The sequence below is a fragment of the Anopheles stephensi genome, chromosome 2 (assembly GCF_013141755.1).
Source record: "Anopheles stephensi strain Indian chromosome 2, UCI_ANSTEP_V1.0, whole genome shotgun sequence".
Classification (NCBI taxonomy): domain Eukaryota; kingdom Metazoa; phylum Arthropoda; class Insecta; order Diptera; family Culicidae; genus Anopheles; species Anopheles stephensi.
In genome coordinates this window covers 35,131,280-35,152,543 of record NC_050202.1, presented here as the reverse complement: position 1 = coordinate 35,152,543, position 21,264 = coordinate 35,131,280, and the positions used below count along the sequence as shown (strand labels likewise).

The 21,264-nt window shown below is 42.9% G+C and overlaps 1 protein-coding gene across 1 annotated transcript in view; it reads left to right on the top strand.

The window, feature by feature from the left end:
• LOC118508249 (protein embryonic gonad) overlaps positions 1 to 19,049 on the top strand; it is a 51,050-nt gene extending 32,001 nt beyond the window's left edge. The window contains exon 4 of the mRNA XM_036047863.1: positions 17,256 to 19,049. Coding sequence (XP_035903756.1) covers positions 17,256 to 18,350 — 1,095 coding nt within the window. The 3' untranslated portion in view covers positions 18,351 to 19,049. The remainder of the gene's footprint in view (positions 1 to 17,255) is intronic.
• Positions 19,050 to 21,264: the final 2,215 nt, after the last annotated feature.

The window sequence follows — 21,264 nt, the reverse complement described above, 5'->3', positions numbered from 1 at the left end:
GCCGTTCAGCCCACCTACAGCGTCTAATTAGGCGCTAAACATTCCACGACTCAAACACGGTGCAGATAGTCGACTACAAAGGGTAGCTTACGGTAGCGTATTGTATAGCTTCGTCTTTTTTTTTTGTTCGATGCAATGATTTATGAGCGAAACTTTCTTGACCATTTGAAGCTCAGGAAGATCACGAAGCCGTGTTACGTCAAATTATCTTACCCGTGCGGCTACCGTTCGAGATGGTGCGCTTTGTAGTTCACATTCCCCCGAGCTGCTCTACGGAATATTATGTTTGCTTTGGCTCATGGTGATAATTATCGTTTTCCAGGCTTGTGATTAATGATCTATCTAAAGCTCCGTTATCCGAACGCTGGTTATCTGGTGTGAATGTGTAGAAGGTTAACTTTTAGCTTTACTTTACTTTAAAATACATTTTCCAATGTACACGACAGCTTATGAAAGCTCTGGACGCTACTTTATCGATGCCGATTATCGCCATTTGCCTGCTTCCGCAAACGGTAGTGAGTGTGACGATCTTGATGACGAGCCCGTGCGGTAGTGAGCGACATCACAACGCATGAGCAAGCTGGTCTCCATTCGACCGATCCGCAAGATCAATCGATCCAGTTTTGAATAGAGTAGGATGTACGATTACGGAGCGCCTGCCTGAACAGGCGACTGCTAGTGCCAGAAATCTATCGATCTTTAGTGCGATTGAACGTCGTCGTCGTCGTCGTCGTCAAGCATTCCCTAGAAGCGGCTTGACACGAGCAGTCAGGCAAGCAGGTGGAGGTAAGTTGAAGGCTCTTGAAAGGCTGAAGAGGAAATGAGAGGCTTTCATGATCTTGTTTCGTCGATCACCGTACGCTTGGAGGAACGCCGGTTCGTCGATCGTATTCGATCGCAAGGGGAGTTCAGCAGAAGCCAAACCGGAGCTTCTCCTGGCACCACCGAACGCTGAGGTTGTCGATTTAGTACTTCAAGCCGATCGCAAATTGACGTGAGAACCTTGCTCTTGAGCTGATTTACCGATCTGCCGTGTTTGTTGCGACGATGATGGTGATCTTCGCGATGGCATTGGACGCTCGATACAAGTGTTCTGATTTCGAAAGGTTAGTGTGTTTTTATGACGTAGCCGAGTGAAGGTAGATCAGTTAGTCGGTTACGAACATGATCGTACGTTAATCGCCTTTTGCACAGCATTGCCCAACATCCGTTCCCATTGTTGGTAGACGTGTACGTGGCGCTTTCTTTCGATTTCTTGTGGATTGTTTATGTAAACGGCAGGCAGAATAGTTTTACAGCTGAAATAAAGCTATGGCAATATTGTTAAGAAAATTCCAAAAAATAGTTATTTAAAGTCAATCTTTCACTGATGTAATATTCGAGTTCTAAATGGTCGCTGGTTGGAACAGTTGTTAGAAATTCCGAGCAAATCGAAAATTGCAAAAACCACTCGAATCGTCCAATCCATCGTATGCAAGACCTGCAAGAACAAATGCTTTGCAGCTATTCAATCGAGAAAATGACCTAAAAATGGAAAATTGTTGTGCGTTATTTATGGGGTTACGGAAGTTAAACGGGAAACCCATTCATCCCATCCCCGAGCCAGCGAGATAGTGGCGCTCGGACATTCTGGTGTTTTCTAATTTCGCTCATGCTGGTACGGGGAGCAGACTTTGCAGTAAGACTGGTATCCCAAATTGATACAATTTGTACACCACCGGATGCATCAATAAACCCGTTTTGCGTTCAAAACCCGGGCGCCAGTTTCGCTCTCGGCTCAGCTCAACCGAATCGTATCGGTAATTGTTGAATAATGGGTAAAATTAGAGTAATGATCATTATTGATGAGGTTAACGTTAATTTCACTTTTGATTGCAGCTTCCCCCGGTCGCCCGGTGCTCATCTATTTTCTGCAGAAGATTCCCCAGCACATTCCCCAGCCCATCCCAGACGAAGGTCTGCAAGGGCCCTGGGGTTTTTCGGCCAGTTTGGTCTGTGAAATTATGCCCGTTTTAGTAAGTTACAACAGCAGCAGCGCCGGCTCGACAGCGACAGTAGCAAACGCCAATCGGAGCAGCGCTACTGTTACTGCAAATAGCTCTCGGTACGGTGATTACCATCGTTTTTCTGTAGCAAAAGTACACAGTACAGGAAAGTGTCGCAACATTAGCTGCCCAACATGATCCAATCGGTTGTTTCAGCGACAGATTGACCAAGGCGCTATTCCTTGGTGCAGGCCGGGTTTTTTTATTTCTCTCCACCTGCTGTCTAATGAAACCCACCACGCCGGTGGCTGGTTGCAAACAAAAATGAAGCAGATCATTGAAGAGGACTCCCTTGGGGCAAGCGCATCGCATCACTTTCCAAAATCATCACAATGGCTTGATGAAAAAATATGCCACATAGTACGTGCACTGGAGTAAAGAGCATGGCAATACAAATTGGATTTGATTCAGTTTCATCAAAAAATCAAAACAGACATAATTTATCAAAATTTAGGTTAAGACAATCTTAGGCCAACCGCCGTCCGTGTGCCTGGACACCGCGGCTATAAAGCGTTCATGAAACGGAATGGGTGGCATGGATATGTGTGATCGGCAGGCGAAGCTACAAATTAAATTAGATGAAAAGGCCAAACGCTCATTAATCATCGCTTGTGCATACAGTAGCAAGTAGTGCATGGAACGCAGGAAAACTCCAAATCTGCTTCATATCGCTTAACCAGTCGTTTCGGATACCCCATCGACGTGAGAGCGTGGCGGTAAGCGAGAGTAAAAGTACAGCATCCTCTTGATGGCGCCGGTAGCCCTTTTTTTTGGCCGGAAAGCACCAGTTAACAAGTGCTGCCATAACCAACTATGGTACATTTACGATCCAATTTATGCAAGCCACTGCACAGTGCCTATTGTAATGAGCGTTCGTAGTTATAAAGCAAAAACTGTGTTCGTATTTTCAAAAAACTAGGACACACCTTTATAAGCGATTATTACCAATAAAATGGAGCTTAACATTTTATGGCTTATTGTTATGTGAGAAATTTAAATTAAATAAAAAGCCCAAAGGCCCCAATTTTTAAGAAAAAAACAAGTACGTCAGGTATATTAATGGGTTCGTGTCTTAGCCTGTCGCACAAGTCATTGATACTCCTCACGCTCCAGCTATTGATGCGGGTTCTGGAATGAACAATTTCGTTCTGTTCGTTCAGTTTCGTTCCGTTCCTCAACTGAAACGAGTGGAACTAGGTTCAAAGTTTTGAACCTTGCATTTCCACCGAAAAGGAACGAACCTGGTGAAAGGAACAAATCTGGTGAAATGAACGAACTTGATAAAAAGAACAAACCTGACAAAAAAAAAAAACAAACCTAGCTACAAGAAACCAACACGGCAACGTTATATTTGCAAAAGAACCCAGCTTCATTCCGTTCCTTTTTTCAAAACATATCCATCAATAGCTTTAGCGCCGTCAATCCCTGCTTACTACCATCATCGTCAGGCTAACAAGACGACAAAAATCGACTGTATTAACTTGGCAGTCCGGCGCTTTTCTCATGACGTGATTAGTCGACTGGAGCATGGGAATCCTTTTTGAATCCAGGTTCGTGTCAGGTATTTTGAGAGAAGGAAGGATGAAACAGTAGCACATAACAAGTCAGAAGAAGCATCAGTTCAGAAGTGGTTAAATTTCCACTCAGAGCTATCTAAAAGATAATACAAATAATACTACATGGTATGTCTCTCAAAATGTAAGCATTCCTCGTATAATTTCATTAAAAGTTTCACACGTTTGAACGCTACCTACTAACTACTCTGCCTTATTCCCTTAATGATCAAAATGTTGTACACATTCTCTTCCTATTAACAAACTATTTCTTTCCCGATCTTCTATTCCCGCCAGAAGAGAGGTTAATTGAATAATAAATTAATATCTTTTAACACTATCGTCCGGTTGTAATCTGTAACAGGTACATTATGTATGCCGGGACGCGTCCGCAAGTCCGCCTAGATCGGTTCCATCGGCAGACACGACCACGGCCCATTGCCTTGCGTGCCACGGCATGGGTAGAAGATAGTACCAAAGTATAATCGTCGCTTTAAGAGCAGCCCTATGGGCAGCATTGGTGGCGCGGTAGGAATGCCAAGAAATGCTAATGGAACTGCCCACGGCTTCTCTTACGCCTGTTTGCGCTGCTCAGTCGACTCCTGAATCCTGACCGCTTCAGTCCCCGTCCCGTCGGTGAACCCCACATTCACGGAGGTGTTATCTGCTGCACTTAACGAGAATAAATTGTACACAGCTGCTTCACGCGTTGCTGTGTAAATCAACGGGCGAAGAAGTTGTACGAACGCTTGTTCAAACAAATTGATAGCTGATAGCGCCGAGCGATAGCGCGAAAGTGGATCGGTTCACAGCCTTGAGCTCCATTCGCAGGTGTATCGCTGTACGGGCTTTTGCTAGTTAACAGATCAAAGATCGTGTTAAAGATTGACGCCGATAGAAGACACAAAAAACACACATTGATGGTAACTTTGGCGAAGCTTTCGTCCGTAGACTACATCGTGCAGAAGATAAATGTTCTGCATTGTTTCATATTTCTCCCGTTACAACAATAGTATGTTATGGACCAGAATTTGTGTCCGTAGCATTTCGCACAAGATTACAGCTTTTCGTTGTAAGATATTCAGACTGGAGGTCGATTATAAGTTGGCAGCGAAACGCTTGCTTAGTGACATACATCCTTGCCTTGAACGCACGATTAGGTTAAAAGTTGAAATGCACGATCGAGCGTACGGGTGCCGTTGCCTGAATATCTCCACAATTTAGCAGGTGATGGCGGCACTTGGCGTTCGGATCAATTAACCTTTCTGCGAACTTCTTTGTCCGGGTGTAGCAATGTAGCACGGCGCTGCAGTGCAAGTAAAAGCGATGAAGCCATACTGGCAAGGCGCGACTCCGTGTTCGTGTCATGACAGACCATAAATCACATTCGCTATTCCATGGGTCAGTTAGGGTTTCGAGCGGACCATCGGACGGATTCGGTCAGGTTCCATCCACATTCTGAGTTCCATCTTAATACAATGTGTTGTGTAGCACAAATTGGCACTATACCATTATTGCCCTCGCAATCACTGCAGCGGGTGCAGTGGGCTGCTCGCACTTCACCCCAACGACGGTGAGGTCTAGTTTTGGAACAGAAAAGGCAGCTGCTAATCAGTGGTAGGGAATAGATGTTTATAAATAATCTTTTATTGCGTCGTAAAATGTGTACTTTCCAGCACATTTTATGCGTGATCGGTGGGACAAATAAAACCAATCAATGGGCAGTCAGTTGGTTGCGCGTTTGAGAGCAATGCCCTCTCTCTGTCTCGGTCCCGCGTTGGGCAGGAAGCTACATACTTCACCACATCCCGAGCGTAAAGGAGATCCACGTACGATGGTCGCTCCTCGTCGGGTTGTTTAAGAACTCCTCGTGCATGCGGCGCCCAGGAAAGGCAGCCTGAATACAGTAGAAAAGAGCGATCGCCTGCACTGCTTCCGTGAAGCAAATGTGACTTTTCAGGGGGTCCGACAGGTTGAGATCGCACTAAAAGTCGTTCAATGGCAACGAACGACCATTTGTTTCATCCCTAGGTCTTGATCTGCGGCGGCTGCGAAAGGATTGGAACTTATGCGTCTGCATTGCGGTACTGTTTTAATTTTATCGATTATACCCATTTTATAGCACTTGTAACCTTCCTGCTGGTGAGCGAACCGGGACTCCTGGCTGGAGCCAACAGCAATAAAAGAAACTCTTAATTTAATTGATCTGCTTTGCTGTACGGCACATAGATCGCCCGATCGTACCGCACCGTGCGCCACGGCCCACTGTGCGGCTAAATGCGTCACAGCGGACACAACACCACCACCGGTAACTTACTGTTTCCTGGGCCGACTTGTCTGCAACCGGTGCGGTTTCCGACCCGTTTCCCAGAGACCTTTCGCCAGGCTCTGGTTCGTGCCGTGCAGAAAGCGCGAGCAGAGCGACAGGTCGATTGCCGGACTCGCCATTCGCTGTCAATGCAGGTCCGTTGACAGAAAGATAATTGTTCGTGATCATCTTCACTGGGCGCTCGGCTGGCCGGTGCGCCGGCATTCCCAAGTTACTTATGCGATGACTTTTTTCTCCTGCTTCGTAACGATGTACGACTCTGTTTTAAAATTAATAGTCTAGTTAACAAGTCGTATGTGCATTATGAGACTCCGCGTCCTGGGACGTTACCCGGACTTGAACGTCAGCTGTGTTGCGATGATGTTGTTTCGATCGATGACATGCGGCCAACGGAAACAGGCAACTGGTTGGTTGCGTTTGGAAGACTACTGGTGCTGCTTGCATAGCTACAGGAGGAACGATTTCGAGGGCAAGATACCAATTTCGGTCACATTTTCTCCAAAATTTGCTTACTTTAATTTGATTAAAAATTTCTGCAATCGGAGACGTAGCGGACAAATAACAAATAATGATCTGATGAAAATAATGATCTATTAATGGAAACAATTAGATTAAATGCTCCCAAAACTCTTCTGCTACGTCTTATCTAATGTCCCGAAAATACAGATACTCGGTCGGGCTTTGCGTTTTCCCGCGATGTAATCATGCTATCAACTACGCGCGACGCTCACTTATCGAAGACGCTCTAGCTGACCTTCGCTTATCGCCTGTGTGGTATTTTGAATTTTACGAGGCATCATTAAGCTTAAAGATTATCGAAAATTAGTGCCCACCGCGTTATCCTCTGCCAGCAGCGCAGGCAACGAACGGGAGAATGCTTTAAAATAGCAGAAAATATCGAAAGGAAAAAAAGCCGACCATCCCGTCTCCGCGGACACGGCAGCGCGGCAGTTTGGTGAACGGACACGGCTGCGAGTAAGTCTCCGCCGGTGGGATCCCAAAAGACGATCCCAAAAACCGCGAAGACGACGCTCCAGCGGCCCCCCCGTAAGAGAGCAGACGGATGCTGAAATTGAAATTTTTACGATCCAATTGAGAGCACTCTTAAAAACCGATTCTCATTCACCGAAATGGGCCGCCCGGTGATCGCAATGAAACGCACGAAACCGAAGGCAGGTGGCCACCGAGTACCACCGGGGCACGACGGACGGCCGACCACGGGTGAAGCAGGAAACCACAAAATCATGCTGCTTAATTGTGCTGCCTCATGCTAATGCTTCTGTGTCGCACTTCCCTGTTTCGCGATCTCTCGCATACCACCCCGACACCGCCGGGTGACCGGATCAATCGTCAACGTTTCCCTGGTCCCTGGCGCGGTTGAAACGCACCAGCGGCGAGCATTCGAATGTACAAGTGCGAATTTTATCTTTTGCAAGATCTGTTTTCCCACCAATTTGGCATCGGCAAACAAAAATCAACCCAAATCACCTACCATCGGGCCAAATCGTGTCATCAAAATGCAATCGTCATCAACGGCATCGGTAGGATGCAGACGGAGCCAATGCTTTACCTCAATATCCCCGTAATGCACGCCCTAGCGAGCTGGCGGTTATCATTGTAAATACAGTGTTGCAGTAAGCTTGTTTTTTGGAAGAAAACATGTTTTGTGGCATGATTTTATTGAATATGAAGTTTGCTGAACATTCAAGCGAAGCGCATCATTTTTGCTTATGCGCCACAGAACTAGTAGTAGTAGTATATTCTTCATGTATTTCAATTTAAATTTGTTTACAATAGTTGTTGAGATATTGTTGATAGTGGGTTCAATAATTTAAATTTTTCCTCACTAATTTTAAAACATAGTTTGGCTTTGCCAGTTTAAATGCTATTTGATCAAAGTGCAGATTTAAATTTGGGAGTAGGAAAAATTTCGGTAAAACCTACTTCATAATACGAAAGAAAAAAAAAATATTTTAAACTTAATCCTACTTATTAAATAATTTTACAGACTAATTCTTACTTCAAAATAATGATTCATTAAACATTCAAATCGCTTTAACGCTCTCAATAACTAAAGGGAAGTTTTGGGATTAAGAAAATTGGGATTGTTAGTGGTTCATGGAAGTTTTGGAATCATGAATAGGATTGGAAGAGGAAAAAAAAAATTACGCATGATGTATATTTAGATTGTTGTTTCGGCATCTTACTTTGTAATTATAAACTAATTTACTGTTAAATTCAGCAATGGTAGGAATTTGACAAATTCTATGCAGTGTTTTAGTTCTGAACCAAGGTGGCACATTTAAAATATTTTTCAGACACTTGTTTTGAATTCTTTGTAGTCTAAGTTTGTGTGTTTTGGCGCAGGAATCCCATACTGGAGAAGCATAGGTAATATTAGGCCGTATTACTGTAGCATATAACAGGAGCTTATTGTCTAGATTTAACCTGGATTTTCTGTTTAGTAAGCTATACAAGCTACGAAAAACTTTTGTGCATTTTATAATTGTGGAATCAATATGTGCTTTGAAAGTTATTCTTTTGTCAAAAGTCATTCCAAGATATCTCACAGATTGTTTCCAGGGGATGTTTGTATTGGATATCTGTACTTGTCTGTTGGGTATTTTTTTTGTACACGTAAATCGAGTGAAAAAGATGGCTTCAGTTTTACTATTGTTGATTTTTAATTTCCATTTTTGACAGTAACTAGTGTATGCTTTAAGAGCGGAATTCAAAGTGTTAATTATTGTATTGGATCTTTTTCCGGATGCTGCTATGGCGACGTCGTCGGCATAGAGATATTGCTGGCAATTTTTCATTTTTGGAATATCGGAAATGTATATATTAAATAAAAGTGGAGAAATAACGCTTCCCTGTGGAACCCCGGCACAGGGGGTGTATGATTGTGAACTGGCGGAGTGAATGAATACTTTATTTTTCCTATTTGTAATGAAACTTCTTATTATGTGGATTAAATAGTTGGGAAACTGGAGTTTTATAAGTTTGGCAGTCAATCCGTTGAACCAAATGGTATCAAAAGCCTTTTCAGTGTCGAGCAGTACGAGACCTGTAGATTTTTTTAAACTTCTATTATTTACTATGTTAGTTTTCAGTCTATCTAGTTGATGGGTTGTAGATAAACCAGGTTGAAATCCGTATTGAGCTTTTGGTATTATGTTAAGTCTTTCGACATGTGTTCGTAGTTTCGTAGAAATGATTTTTTCAAATAGTTTTCCTAGGCAGCTAAGTAAACTTATTGGTCGATAATTTGAGGCAATACTGAGATCTTTTCCTATTTTAGGTATGGGAACTACTTTTGCCGTTTTCCAACTGTTCAGGAAATACCCCAGCTTAAGTGAACTGTTCATTATAAAATTTATGGTAACGACTATGTTTTTGGGAAGATGTTTTAGCATTTTGTTATTTATTTGGTCTAGTCCGGTTGATTTTTTACTTTTCAAGTTTCTGATTGTTTTGATAATATCGCTAGGTTTTATGAAATCTGTAGGATTGAATTCTGGAATTGGGTGAGTACGAAGAAAATTGTCCACTGCTGTCCTTACTTTATTTTCTAATGGACTTACAAATCGGCTGGTTATTTTATGTGCTTTTTCAAAGTGTAATTTAATGGCCTCGCATTTCTCTTTTGAGGTCAAAAGAAGATGCCCATCCTTTTTAAGTGGTTGGATAGTATTGGGTTCATTTTTCAATGTTTTAACTAATTGCCACATTCTGCTATTATTGTTATTATTATTTGGTGCGTTATTCATTGCTTCAAGATTGTTTGACCAAGCATCGGTTCGAACTATGTTCAATTTGGATTGAATGGTCGCTTTAAGCCAGAGATAAGTCAATTTGAACGTTGAATTATGCCTATGTCGTTGCCATTTTTTCCTGAATTTATTGCGAATTTTGATGAGTGACAAAACATTATCAGGTATTATAATATTATATTTTCCCGGTGTTGTGCGTGGGACAGCAATATTATGGGCTGCGTGAATGGCATCTGTAACTTTAGTTATTAACTCTTCAATTCGCGAAGTTTGATCCATCATACTTTGATCCAATTCATTTGTGTTAATACTATTTTTCAAAACTGTTTTGTACAAATGCCAATTGGCTTTGGAATAGTCATATATTTGTTTATCCGGTTTATTAACAGCGGATGTGTTTTCGATTTGAAAATAAACCGGTAAATGATCGGAAGTTAGTTCCGAGAGAGTGATCGGATCAGAAATGTTTAAATTGTTGTTTGTTAAAACTACATCTAAAGTAGACGGCATGAAGTTAGAGTTTGATGGAATATAAGTAGGAGAATTAGGAAAGCATATAGAAAATTGACCTTTTTGAATTTCCTCAAATAGGGATTTTCCAGCTTTGTTAGCAGATGCGCAGTTCCACATTCTGTGCCTTGCGTTAAGATCTCCACAAATGAAATAATTATTGGCTCTACTAGTTAGCTTTTTAATGTCTTTTTTGAAGCTATCTATATTAGTATTTCCTCCAGGATGGTATGCGGAAATTATAGTTATAGGAGTGCTATTCACAAATATTTTTACTCCAATGGCTTCAATTATATCCAGGTTAAAACCAGGCAACAGCTCATGTTTTATGCTACTTTTTACTAGTAATAGTGCTCCGCCTTTTGGTCCGTCCAAACGATCCAACCTATAAACTAGGTAGTTTGGCATGCTAAAACGCTGACCAGGTTTTAGAAATGTTTCTGTGATTGCCATAACATCTATTGAGTGAACGTGAAGAAAATTAAGTAGGTCTAGTTTTTTAGTTGAAATGCTATTTGCATTCCAGTATGAAATTTTCATATTGGTTGTATTAGCCATTTCATGGGAAACAGAATTTTTGAACTATTTTAAATACAACCATGATTTGGTCTTCTTTGGAGGAACAATTTCGAAGATTAGAAAACGTTTCTGTAATTATTAGCGCCAGCTCATCTGGTCCGAAGAGATCTTTTTGACCAGTATTGGTAACATCTGCGTATGATGCCGACTGGGGAATGCGTGTGTTTGGATTATATGTTTTTTCTGTTCTTTGGTACTGGGACTGGGAAGAGTTTGGGTTATTCAGGAGAGGAAAGTTATTATGCGAGAGCGTTACCTGCCTTGTTTGAGATGTGGTAGTGCGTCGGCTTGTCTGCGTAGCTTCGAACTTTTTTCTGTTAGGACAGCCCGTGTAGTTGGCTGTGTGGTTACCGCCACAGTTCGCACACTTTAACTTGTGCATCGGTATTATACCGTCCTCACATTCTTTCGCTAACGGGCATGTCGAAGATGTATGTGTTTCACCGCATTTGATACACTTAGGCTGTCTAAAACAATTGTCACCGCCGTGACCGAAGTTCTGGCAATTTTTGCATTGCATTACGCCGTTTTTATTTGAGTAATATTTCCAGCTCACTTTCTGGTGGTCAAGTGCAGTAATCGTACGGAGCACTTTGAGTTCCACCGTCCCTTTACTGAAGTGTAGCAAGTACGCAGCTTGCTCATCGTAACGCTTCTGCTTCATGGCCAACTTCTTTATTGCCACCGGAGTTAATTTCTCTTCCAACAGAATTTTTTGTAAATTCTCGATGGGCATGTCTAGCAGCCCGAGCAGGACTATTTTCGTTGTCTTATCTTCTTCGAGCTGATAAGAGTGGAAACTGAGACCTATCTTTTTAAAGTGGCTCAGTAGTTTTTTGTGATTGTCGATGGAATCCGTTCGCACTACTATTCCTTTGAATGTAACGTTGGTGGTATATCTCACAACACCTGACGCAATTATTTTTTTGTGCACATCTGCAACGTTGGTGCTCGCCACGGTTATTGGTGGTGGTTGTTTCGTTGATTTAACCGTTTTAACGTGTTGCGTATGCGTGTTCACCTCAATTTCATCATCGGCGATGGATTCCAGAATACCAAACGGATTTGTATCCGCTGTTTTAACCGATTTTGAGGGATGGCTAACCACAGATTTATGGAACGAACTAAGAGGCATGGAAGCAAGCCTCTTGGTTGAAGATCCTTTGGCCCGGCCCATGGTAGTCCGAGCAAAAGCTTTGGCTTTGTTTGACTGTAATCACTCTGTTAATATTACTTGTTTCACTGGAGCTATCTGATACACGTCCGTTCGCTATCAGCGGTGAAAGCACTCTGGCCACAGAACTACTTTTACTAGTTTTACTTGTAAATAAACAGTTTACAACGGAGTTCGTGTGTTTTTCGTAAACAATGATAGAATTTATTTTATTATAATATTGTTGTACATATGCATATGGTTTGTGTTTGAAAGTGTATTGGAGAATGTGAAGGAATGTTAGAAAATATGACTACATTTTTCCTGAGTCAGATATTTCCACTGGCAGTGGAATTAGCTTAGTCCAGCTAAGCTGCATTCATGAAAGGAATCACCCAACGTTAATAATTAATTCTGGATTCTGGAACTGGGAGGCAAGCTGGATTTCCTAGTAGTACGGAGAGATAAACTTATCAGCGAAGAAGAGATAAGAAGGGTTCTAGCTTCCGAGTGAAGATGATTTGAGCGATACTTTGGCGAGACCTCCAGATATTGGAACAATACAAGTTTGCAGGGAGAATAAAGGGTTTGTAATGCTTTAGGCTTTAGGTGGATTTTAGTACTGGCTAGATTACTGCCTAGAGGCATCTGTGAACACCCATATCGACCCTATGTAGCAAGGAATGACTGGAAGCAGGTGAAATGCATATTATTCTTCGTTGACACTTACAACCTCGAAAGGCCTTGGCATGCCATTATTTCTGGCTTTCAGTGACTTGATCGATGTGACTTGAAGACCGGTGCCACAAACTCGGGATGAAATGTCGAAAAGAGCCATTATGTATGTCCTGCATCTCTTTTCTAGCTCATACAGTCAAGAAGGAGTCCTTCAAAGGTGATCTTCATTTTGAAAAATTCGGCATTTTGAAAAAAAGATGAATTCTCCATTGTCGCTATCATTGTCATGTCTTGTGGAACAGAAATTCTTGTTTTTTTTCCCGTTCCTAGAATATGTTATCTGATTCTATGAAGAAGGATTTTGAAGAAGATGAGAACCTAAGTGGGACTTGCCATGAGGTCCGTACTTTTTGCTTCCTATTTTTAAATTTCAAAAAAGTCTTGTTGAGTTCATGAGATTCGATTCATTTGCTGTTTATGTACTCAATCCTTACCTGATGCATATTGGTTATATTGAACATTAAAAATATGAACTATCTTATGTACAAACTAATTTTAATTGCAACATCATCGGTGTTGCATAACTTTTTTTGCGATCAGTGCGCACCAGAGCTGTATGCACTTCAATGATGTTTAAATCAAAGCCTTCAACTTATGTAGGATTGTATTAAGTTGCTCATCTTCTAGATGTATTTTTAGAATGCTTAGTGTTATACTCTCCACATGCTTTAATTAGTTTCAATCTTTTTGGATCAGATTACTACTCTTTCCTAGATAGATACGATAGATATATCGTCTATGATCAACTTAGTAAAGTTGATATGACCGAACTGGAAACTGTAAGCGATTTCAAGCAGTTGGTGGTCGATTCAGCCCAAACCTGTCACCTACTTCCGCAGCAATTCGATTTGTTATACTTTTGGAAGAAAACGATGACGCTGAGTTTATCTTTTTTTCTCGGATTATCTACGGAATCTATCACTTTCTTTGGGCACCCCCAAATGCCTCGAAAGACGCAACGTGTGGTTTTGTTTCTCTGGCAACCTGTTGGACGAGGTCATTAGACGTGTGTTGTTGGGGAGAAAGGTTTCAAAGGTTTACGGACACACAAACATACACACACAGCGTGTGGACCCAGCCAGACATACATAAACTTTACTGTGGTTCGTTAATCTAGTGTGAAATTTGATTATACGCTACAAAGGTGCACAAGAGAAAATAAGACTTATAAGATTAGTTAACGAATGCAAGGTTGAGTCATAAGCCTGGCCGAACTACTTTTCTGGCGGTTTTAATAATTTTCATGTCGTGGGTTTTATGTTCCTTTTTACAACCATTTTCTTGACATTATTTGTATTTGTTTTGAATATAACAAAAATCTTTTTTTCACCGATGAATTTGATAAAATGTACAAACGACCGTAAATTTCAATCCATCACAACATTTTAAAACCAATTAAATCGTTCTATGGAAGCAAATTACACAAAAAAATTGTGCTATTTTAAATCGCGAATGTACATCCATAGTCTCAATATTCAGTACATTCACTTTTCTCGTGATGCAAACCTGTCAATCAGTTTGAGATTCCAAATTTTCCAATAAAGTTGATTGTACCATCGCCACCAACGTCAGCAATGATTAAGCTCGAATGAGTTACCAACTCGGATCGTAAAAAAAATGTGTAGGACACTGAAGAGCCTCGTGAACTGAGCGGTTTAAAAACACTTGTGAATAGCATCCCCCGGGTACTACAGGCAACCCATTTGTGTACCAAGGTATGTACGCAGGTGCAAAATTTGAAATAAACAGCGTCTTTCATGAAGAAGTGGTTGCAAGCAATTGGAAATCGTGTTGATGTCGAAGATGTCTAGCTGTCACCGGTGCGCTGACGAGGTTCCTTTTTGAACTCACTGCCCAAAAAACGCAAACCACGATTCCCAATGACCGGTGGCTAACACTGATGATAATAAGCTGATGTTTCAATCAGTTCGCAGCTTCAGCGCTGATGTCTGGAACAACGGTGAGGCTTTAGATATTTTGGGGATGTTTTTTTTTGTTGGTCCGCTCTGCTTCACTAGACTCGGGAAGATGCTTTTCTACGCCCCGGGCGATCGAGTGGTTGGCGTGTTTTCGAAAATTTCTCACGCTTCGAAAACACCCCGGCAGCGCTTGGGCAATCAAATCGGAGTGTCCACACCGTGTGTGTGTATTTTTTTTCTTGCTGGTAATGTTCTCTCTACGCCTAGCCCGGTAGTGTGATGTTATGGAGTCCCTGTCCGAAATGGCAGTGTTCCGCCAATTTCGTAGCAGCGATGAAGGCGAAAAGTAGGAACCGGTAGGTGGTGGTGGTGGTGGTGCAAAAACCCCACCGAGGGACTTTGCCTTCCTTGTGTTTTATGGCCAATTTGCTAGATTTATGATTCGTGATGGAATGCCACGAATAGTGTAGCAGTCACTCGTAAAAGGAAGCACACAGTCCACACATCAGCCCCTAGAAGTGAGGTGGCAAAACATGATGAATGTCTCGTGTATCCTGAACTGGGCCCGATTTAGGTACTGGCAGCACGCGACATTGATGCCTAACAAGTGAGGGAACGTTAAACGTCAGCAATGCCACCTTACGTCACCGTTCGCAGTGTTGCGCGCGGTTGGCACCAGCTCCGGTAGAGAAAGCCAAATCCAGCTCCACAATCACCGGTACAACAAATGTATGGCAATTCTATAAATTGTGGTAGCCGATATGGAGCCGTACTTACTTGATCTTCATAATCAATGACACTTAACCTTCTCGAGCATCCGTGTTGCGATCATGATGATCTTCGGCGAGTTAATGAGAAAGGCTTACCGTTAACACGAAAACGGATGACACCATGCGCGAACCGGACAATCACAATCGAATATTGCCGCCTGCTTGCCGGGGTATCCATTTGGCCCGCTCGGTGAAGGTTGTAGCCTCATCGGATGCACATCTTCACAGCTGAAAGTGCCTAAAAGAGCACGAGTGTATAAATACCGTTCACCAGCGTGCGCAGCGCGAATAGAACGATGATCGCCAATGCCGATCATCGTGGGCCGTGAGTTCTGGGTGCATTAAAGTCTATGCGATGCCTGGCGCGTCCTTGATATTGCCGTTCTTTGCTGTGCGGTGCAGTGGGAGAAGATCAACCAGTCGTTACGAGTGCGACAAGTATCGTCATACCGTAGCTGATCGCAACTGATTAACTGGGAGGATTAGCGGATTTCTTTAGCTCAGGAGCAGGAAGCGCGCGCAGGTGTATGGTGAAACGGCAACAACAGTAAAGTACACAATAACCTTCGTCATTATCATCATCGTCGTCGTCGTCGTCGTCGTCGTCATCGAGTGGAATAGGAGGATGCTCTCGGTGTTCAACACTTTATGAACCAGTTGCACCTCGCAGTTGTTGTTACATTTTCAAACATATGGGATTCCGTGCGCAATCTTGAAGGCAACCAGCGGTGAGCCGAGCGTTGCTAGGCTGAACGATCGACAGAGCAAACGTAAGATCATTAGGCGTTATTTACGATCGTGTCGCCTATGATTGAGATAGATCAAAAGTAAAGGTTAGCCTTTTGAAAACAGTCACTCGAAGTATCAGTACGTAATTGAATGTACGATATTCTATAGCATTTTTCTGAGGTAGACTCACAGTTGAAAGCTAAACCGATGCGATCACCTTGCATAACAAAGGCTTTATTTTTCTGCTAATATATATAGTCTTCTCAGATATTTAAGATGATGTCAAGTAAAGCGTTTTTGTCATGTAACGCTCATAAGTAGATAATTTCGTTAACATCAGATTTTGTTAGGAGAACATCGAGCATATTAATTTGATTATTATGGTTAGGTCTCTAGCAATGAAGATAAGCAGTATAATGCTTATACCTGATGGGTGTCGAAGCGAAAGAAGCTGAACATCGTGGATCGCAATCATTCAAAACCGATGTCAAACCACAAGATGAATAAAGCAGATTACAATCTTCCATTTCCAGTATCTGTTCTGCTTGATAAAACATTGATGAAGTGGTCAATAATATCGTGACTGTCGCTGGTGTGAGTATCGCGCGTTTCGGCCCAGATTGGAATGAAGCGATGAGAGTGCACAAATGCACCGAGCCGTTTTGACAGGAGTAAGAATGCACCTGGAGAGTGCTACCAGATTGAAGCAGTTGGGAAAGATTTATCATTTCGCCGACGGGGTACCCGCAAGGACGTATCCTTGGGAACCATCAGCCAACAACGGAGAGCCCGCATGGTTGCTGTCGATCTTGTTCGATCGCGGTTGTAGCCGGTTGAGCGCGATGCGAATGTGTCGAACCAGCAGCGGGATAGATAAAATAGCTCAGATAAGATTGATGTTTCGCAGGAAACCACTTAATGATTTCGTCAGATCTTGACGTTTTAAGCGATACAAAGTAGATAGAACCGGCTCGCTTCAATACATCGGTGGACGTGTTCATTTTCTAGTGCAATTTAGCTGTACGCGTAGAGCCGCACTCTAAAACAAATGTGCATGTTAACGATTATGTTGTTGCCTTTGCATTGTTTCACCCAAGTAACCAATTATCTAACGATGATTACAAATTTTCTTTTTCATTTCCTTTTTCTCTTTCCAGTCGTTCTTCGGCCGCACGTACAACAATTTGTCATCGATATCGGAATGCAAAAACAACGGGGAGTGTGTTATCAACAAGAAAAATCGAACCGCGTGCAAGGCGTGCCGGTTGCGAAAATGTCTTGTGGTCGGTATGTCAAAGAGCGGCTCCCGTTATGGCCGGCGATCGAACTGGTTCAAGATCCATTGTTTACTACAAGAGCAACAGCAACAGCAACAAAAGACCTGCAACAACAACAACAACAGTAATAGTAACAACAATAATGCTACCATCAACAACACCAGCAACGAAAACAGTAGCAATAGTACCAGCTCTCCAGGGCTGTCAATCTCGAACGGATTTCTGCCAAGTAGTTTCCTATCGAACCTCTGCACCAACAACAACAACAACAACAACAACAACAATAGCAGCGTGAACAATAACAATAACAACAATAGCATACACAAGAACAACAACACGATCAAGAAGAACTTGAAGCGAGCGAACACTCCCAGCGATTCGGGTGCATCATCTGCTGACCTGGATGAGGGGGGAGGAGGAGGAGCAGGAGGTGGTGGTGGTGACGGAAGCAGCTCATACAAGGACCAACTAGCTGGCAGTGGCATCGTGGAAAACGGATTCAAAACACCGGACAACCATGCGGACCCGAGCCTGCCCAAGCTGCCGGTTAAAATGTCCCGTACTTCACCATCGTCATCGGCGCTCCAGTCACTAGCCGAGACGTATCGGCCCGCACTGCTGGATCGCATGTCACCGTACCTGCCCGGCGTATCGTTTCGCACCGATGGATCTCCCTTCTTTCCGGTCTCGTTTTCGATACCGCCCGTATCGCTAGCCATGCTTTCGTCCGCTGGCCATGCCGCCGTTCAACTGTGCAAGCGAGACGAGCAGAGCGAACCCATTGACCTGTCCATGAAGTCTTCTAAGTCATCGTCTAGATCGTCGTCCGAATCGCCCCGGCGAATACGCGACAGCTCCCCATTGCTGCCCGATCCCAGCGAACCGGACGGCCAGTCAGCGTCGGCGACAATCGCTACCAAAACAGTTCCTCTCGATCTTTCAACGTTTGTGCGTAGCAACAGTCTTCCCGGGTGAAGTGTGGGATGCGATGGGGGAAACTAGCGAAGATAAAATTAGCAATAATTTGGTATCCTCGCAGATAGTGGCTGACCAGTGTACGGGAAGAAAGCATCGCGGATAGTAGTCACAGGACCGAAATTACTACAATCATTCCAGCGCGAATGAGTATAAGCAGCCAGTAAGGGACAGTTTTTGCCAGTTATGTTAACTCTCAGCAGAAGAATATGAGAACATGCGTAAAGTTTCAGAACAAATGTGTGTGTATATACGACTTCTAGCAGGTAGCAGATAAGTAGGTCGATTTAGTTCACATATGGTGCCAGATACGAGTGTACAAATTTTTCATTAGCTATTATACCCAACCCGGTTGAGGAAAAAACCTCCGGCGTGCTTCTTAATTTATTGCCAAAACTCCATTTTTTTATTTGATTTTTGAGAATTGGGTTTATAAAATTTGTCGAACTTCTCTAGGAACCATAATCTCCCCTTCATCATGAACGCATTGCATAGAATCTCTATCTCTTATGGGCAGTATCGAAATAGTGTGCTAGACTTGCAAGAAGAGTAATTTATGAATCTCGAGCTGTAGATAGATATGGGCGTTGTTTAGCGAATTTTTGTGTTTTTTACTTTACTATTTAAAACTTAAGAGCTATTTATAAACTGAACTGCATTTGTAGTGAATAAAACGTTTGTTTGTTTGATTGTGTACGATATGATGGCGAGGCGTTTCATTTCAAGCTTCTGGTTTGAGTTGGACGAGATCTTCCGTATGATCACCGCCTTGCGAAAAGGTGTGAAAGAAAATGGATGCGATTGTTTTTTTTATGTAGACCAATTCTTTATTACAACCACGATTATTTATTCGCATCTCTCTTTAACAATTTTCTTGTACAACGCAATTCACCTGCCCGCGATCGTCCATTTGCATTTGCATCGTTTGTTGATTTGCCCGAGTCACGCCTTGTGTGTCGCTTGATGTGCGCGAGACTCGTCCGCGGGTGGCCAGCGCTAAAGAATCGTAACGATCAACAGGCACACGTTAATTGATTGCGTAAACTAAAGCCCTCGCCAAAGCTTCAATCGATCTTGTCCCGTGCGCGTACGCTCTCCCAGGGCCGGGGAATGACTCCATACCAAATACGTCCGCAACTGAAGATGTCTCCTCATCAATTTCCTACAGGTGTTCTACTTATATCGAGTTTCCTTATACAGACGCTCGGCGGAGCGCCATAAGCCGCGCCTGGGTGGAGCGCGGTCGGATTCGGGGCTGGAATGAATCGCGTCAAAATGACAATTTATTGTGTTCGTCGACCAGCGTCGATCGAGCGATGCTTTTCACGGACGGACCCAATGAGCAGCACCAAAACAAAACAGAAAAAAGGAAGGGCAACGAAGTAAGACAATTTCTCTGAATTCGGGTTTGCAGTGTGGCATGAGGCGGTTAACCGCTTCGGCCGGTGTAGAGCGATTTTCAGTTTCAATCTAGCATCATCAGCCTCCCACTGTGCGGATGCTGCTGATGACCGGTGAATATGTTACCGGTGCGTTCGGAAGGTACCAGTCAACCAGTTGAAACATCTTTCGGGGTTTGGCACGAAAACAAAATTTGTAGTTGTCAATTTATTTCTGATTTTCAGCAACATCTTGAATTACGAATTATGATATCGGGATGAATTTATTGTACTTTATTTATTATTATTTATTGAATTGCGATTGTTTCCGTCACAACAATGTGTGGGTTTGTTTTAGTGGTTTCATATTTTCAAAAAAGGGATGAAGGATGTACTATTTAAAACCGTCACTTGTGCACTGTTGTAGTGAATAAATTGGTTCTTGATGATTTTGCCTTATTAGCTTAAAATCCATCCACCCGGGCGGCTCGGTGGTAGATGCGACAGCGGCGCCGGTCTTCACACGGCAGGACCGGGGTTCAGATTCCATCAGGACTGTTCCCCAATAGTGAGGACTGACTATCCAACTATGCGGTATCATTAAGTCTAGTAAGCCAGAAATGACAGGAATGACCTAAGAGGTCGTTAGGCCAAGAAAGAAGAAGCTTAAAATACTTGGAACACATAATGTTTTAAATATAGTTCTTTTTTATGGTATTTGGTATGCAAGAATAATCTGGTTGATCATATGACAGGGTCGAGTTTTTATCTCATTTGTACTATCTCTCCGCATGCAGGTCTAACTATCCAGAAAAGCCTCGGTTTGCTATTTCTGTGTCTTTCTGTGTCTTGATTTAACCCCTAGCTGGATAGTCATTTGTGAGTCCGGGGAAACCGTCTGGATGAGGTTAGATGTCCTACCGTGCGAAAATCAGTGGTCTTATCGCTTAGGCCTCCGAACAGTGCCAGCACTACAACAGGATAGCCCATTTTCCATTTTCCCCATTTTCTCGGTTCAAGTTTTTCTTTTGGTGCTTTTTGAAATTACTTTCCAGCTAGTATCATTATAACCAGATGTGAAGTATCTTCGTCTGCCAATCCAATATCTGGGGCTTTCTGGCAGAATCCGTCAGCTTCATCTGGTGGATAACCACCTAACAGCCCCATCAAGGGTTAGGTAGTGGAAAATGACTAGTCCATCGAAACCAGGTGAGTCTAATTTGATGCACAATGATGATCATTGTGCAGGTTATGGAGCTTGTCATCGGCTCTTCGTTTGCTACTCTGAACTTCTTCTTCTTCCTTGGCACTACAACCTCGGGAGGTCTCGGCCTGCCGTTTCTGGCAGTCTGTGACTTGATTCTACCTGTAGCAAAGTAATCAGCTCTGCGTACGGGGAGGCGGTCTGGATGGGATTTGAACCCCGGCCATGTCGTGTGAAGACCGGCGCCGCTGTCGCCTCGGTCACCGGACCACCCCAACTCTGCTTCTCTGAACAGAGATTTATAAAAAAAGAATAAGCATCTGATTGTTAT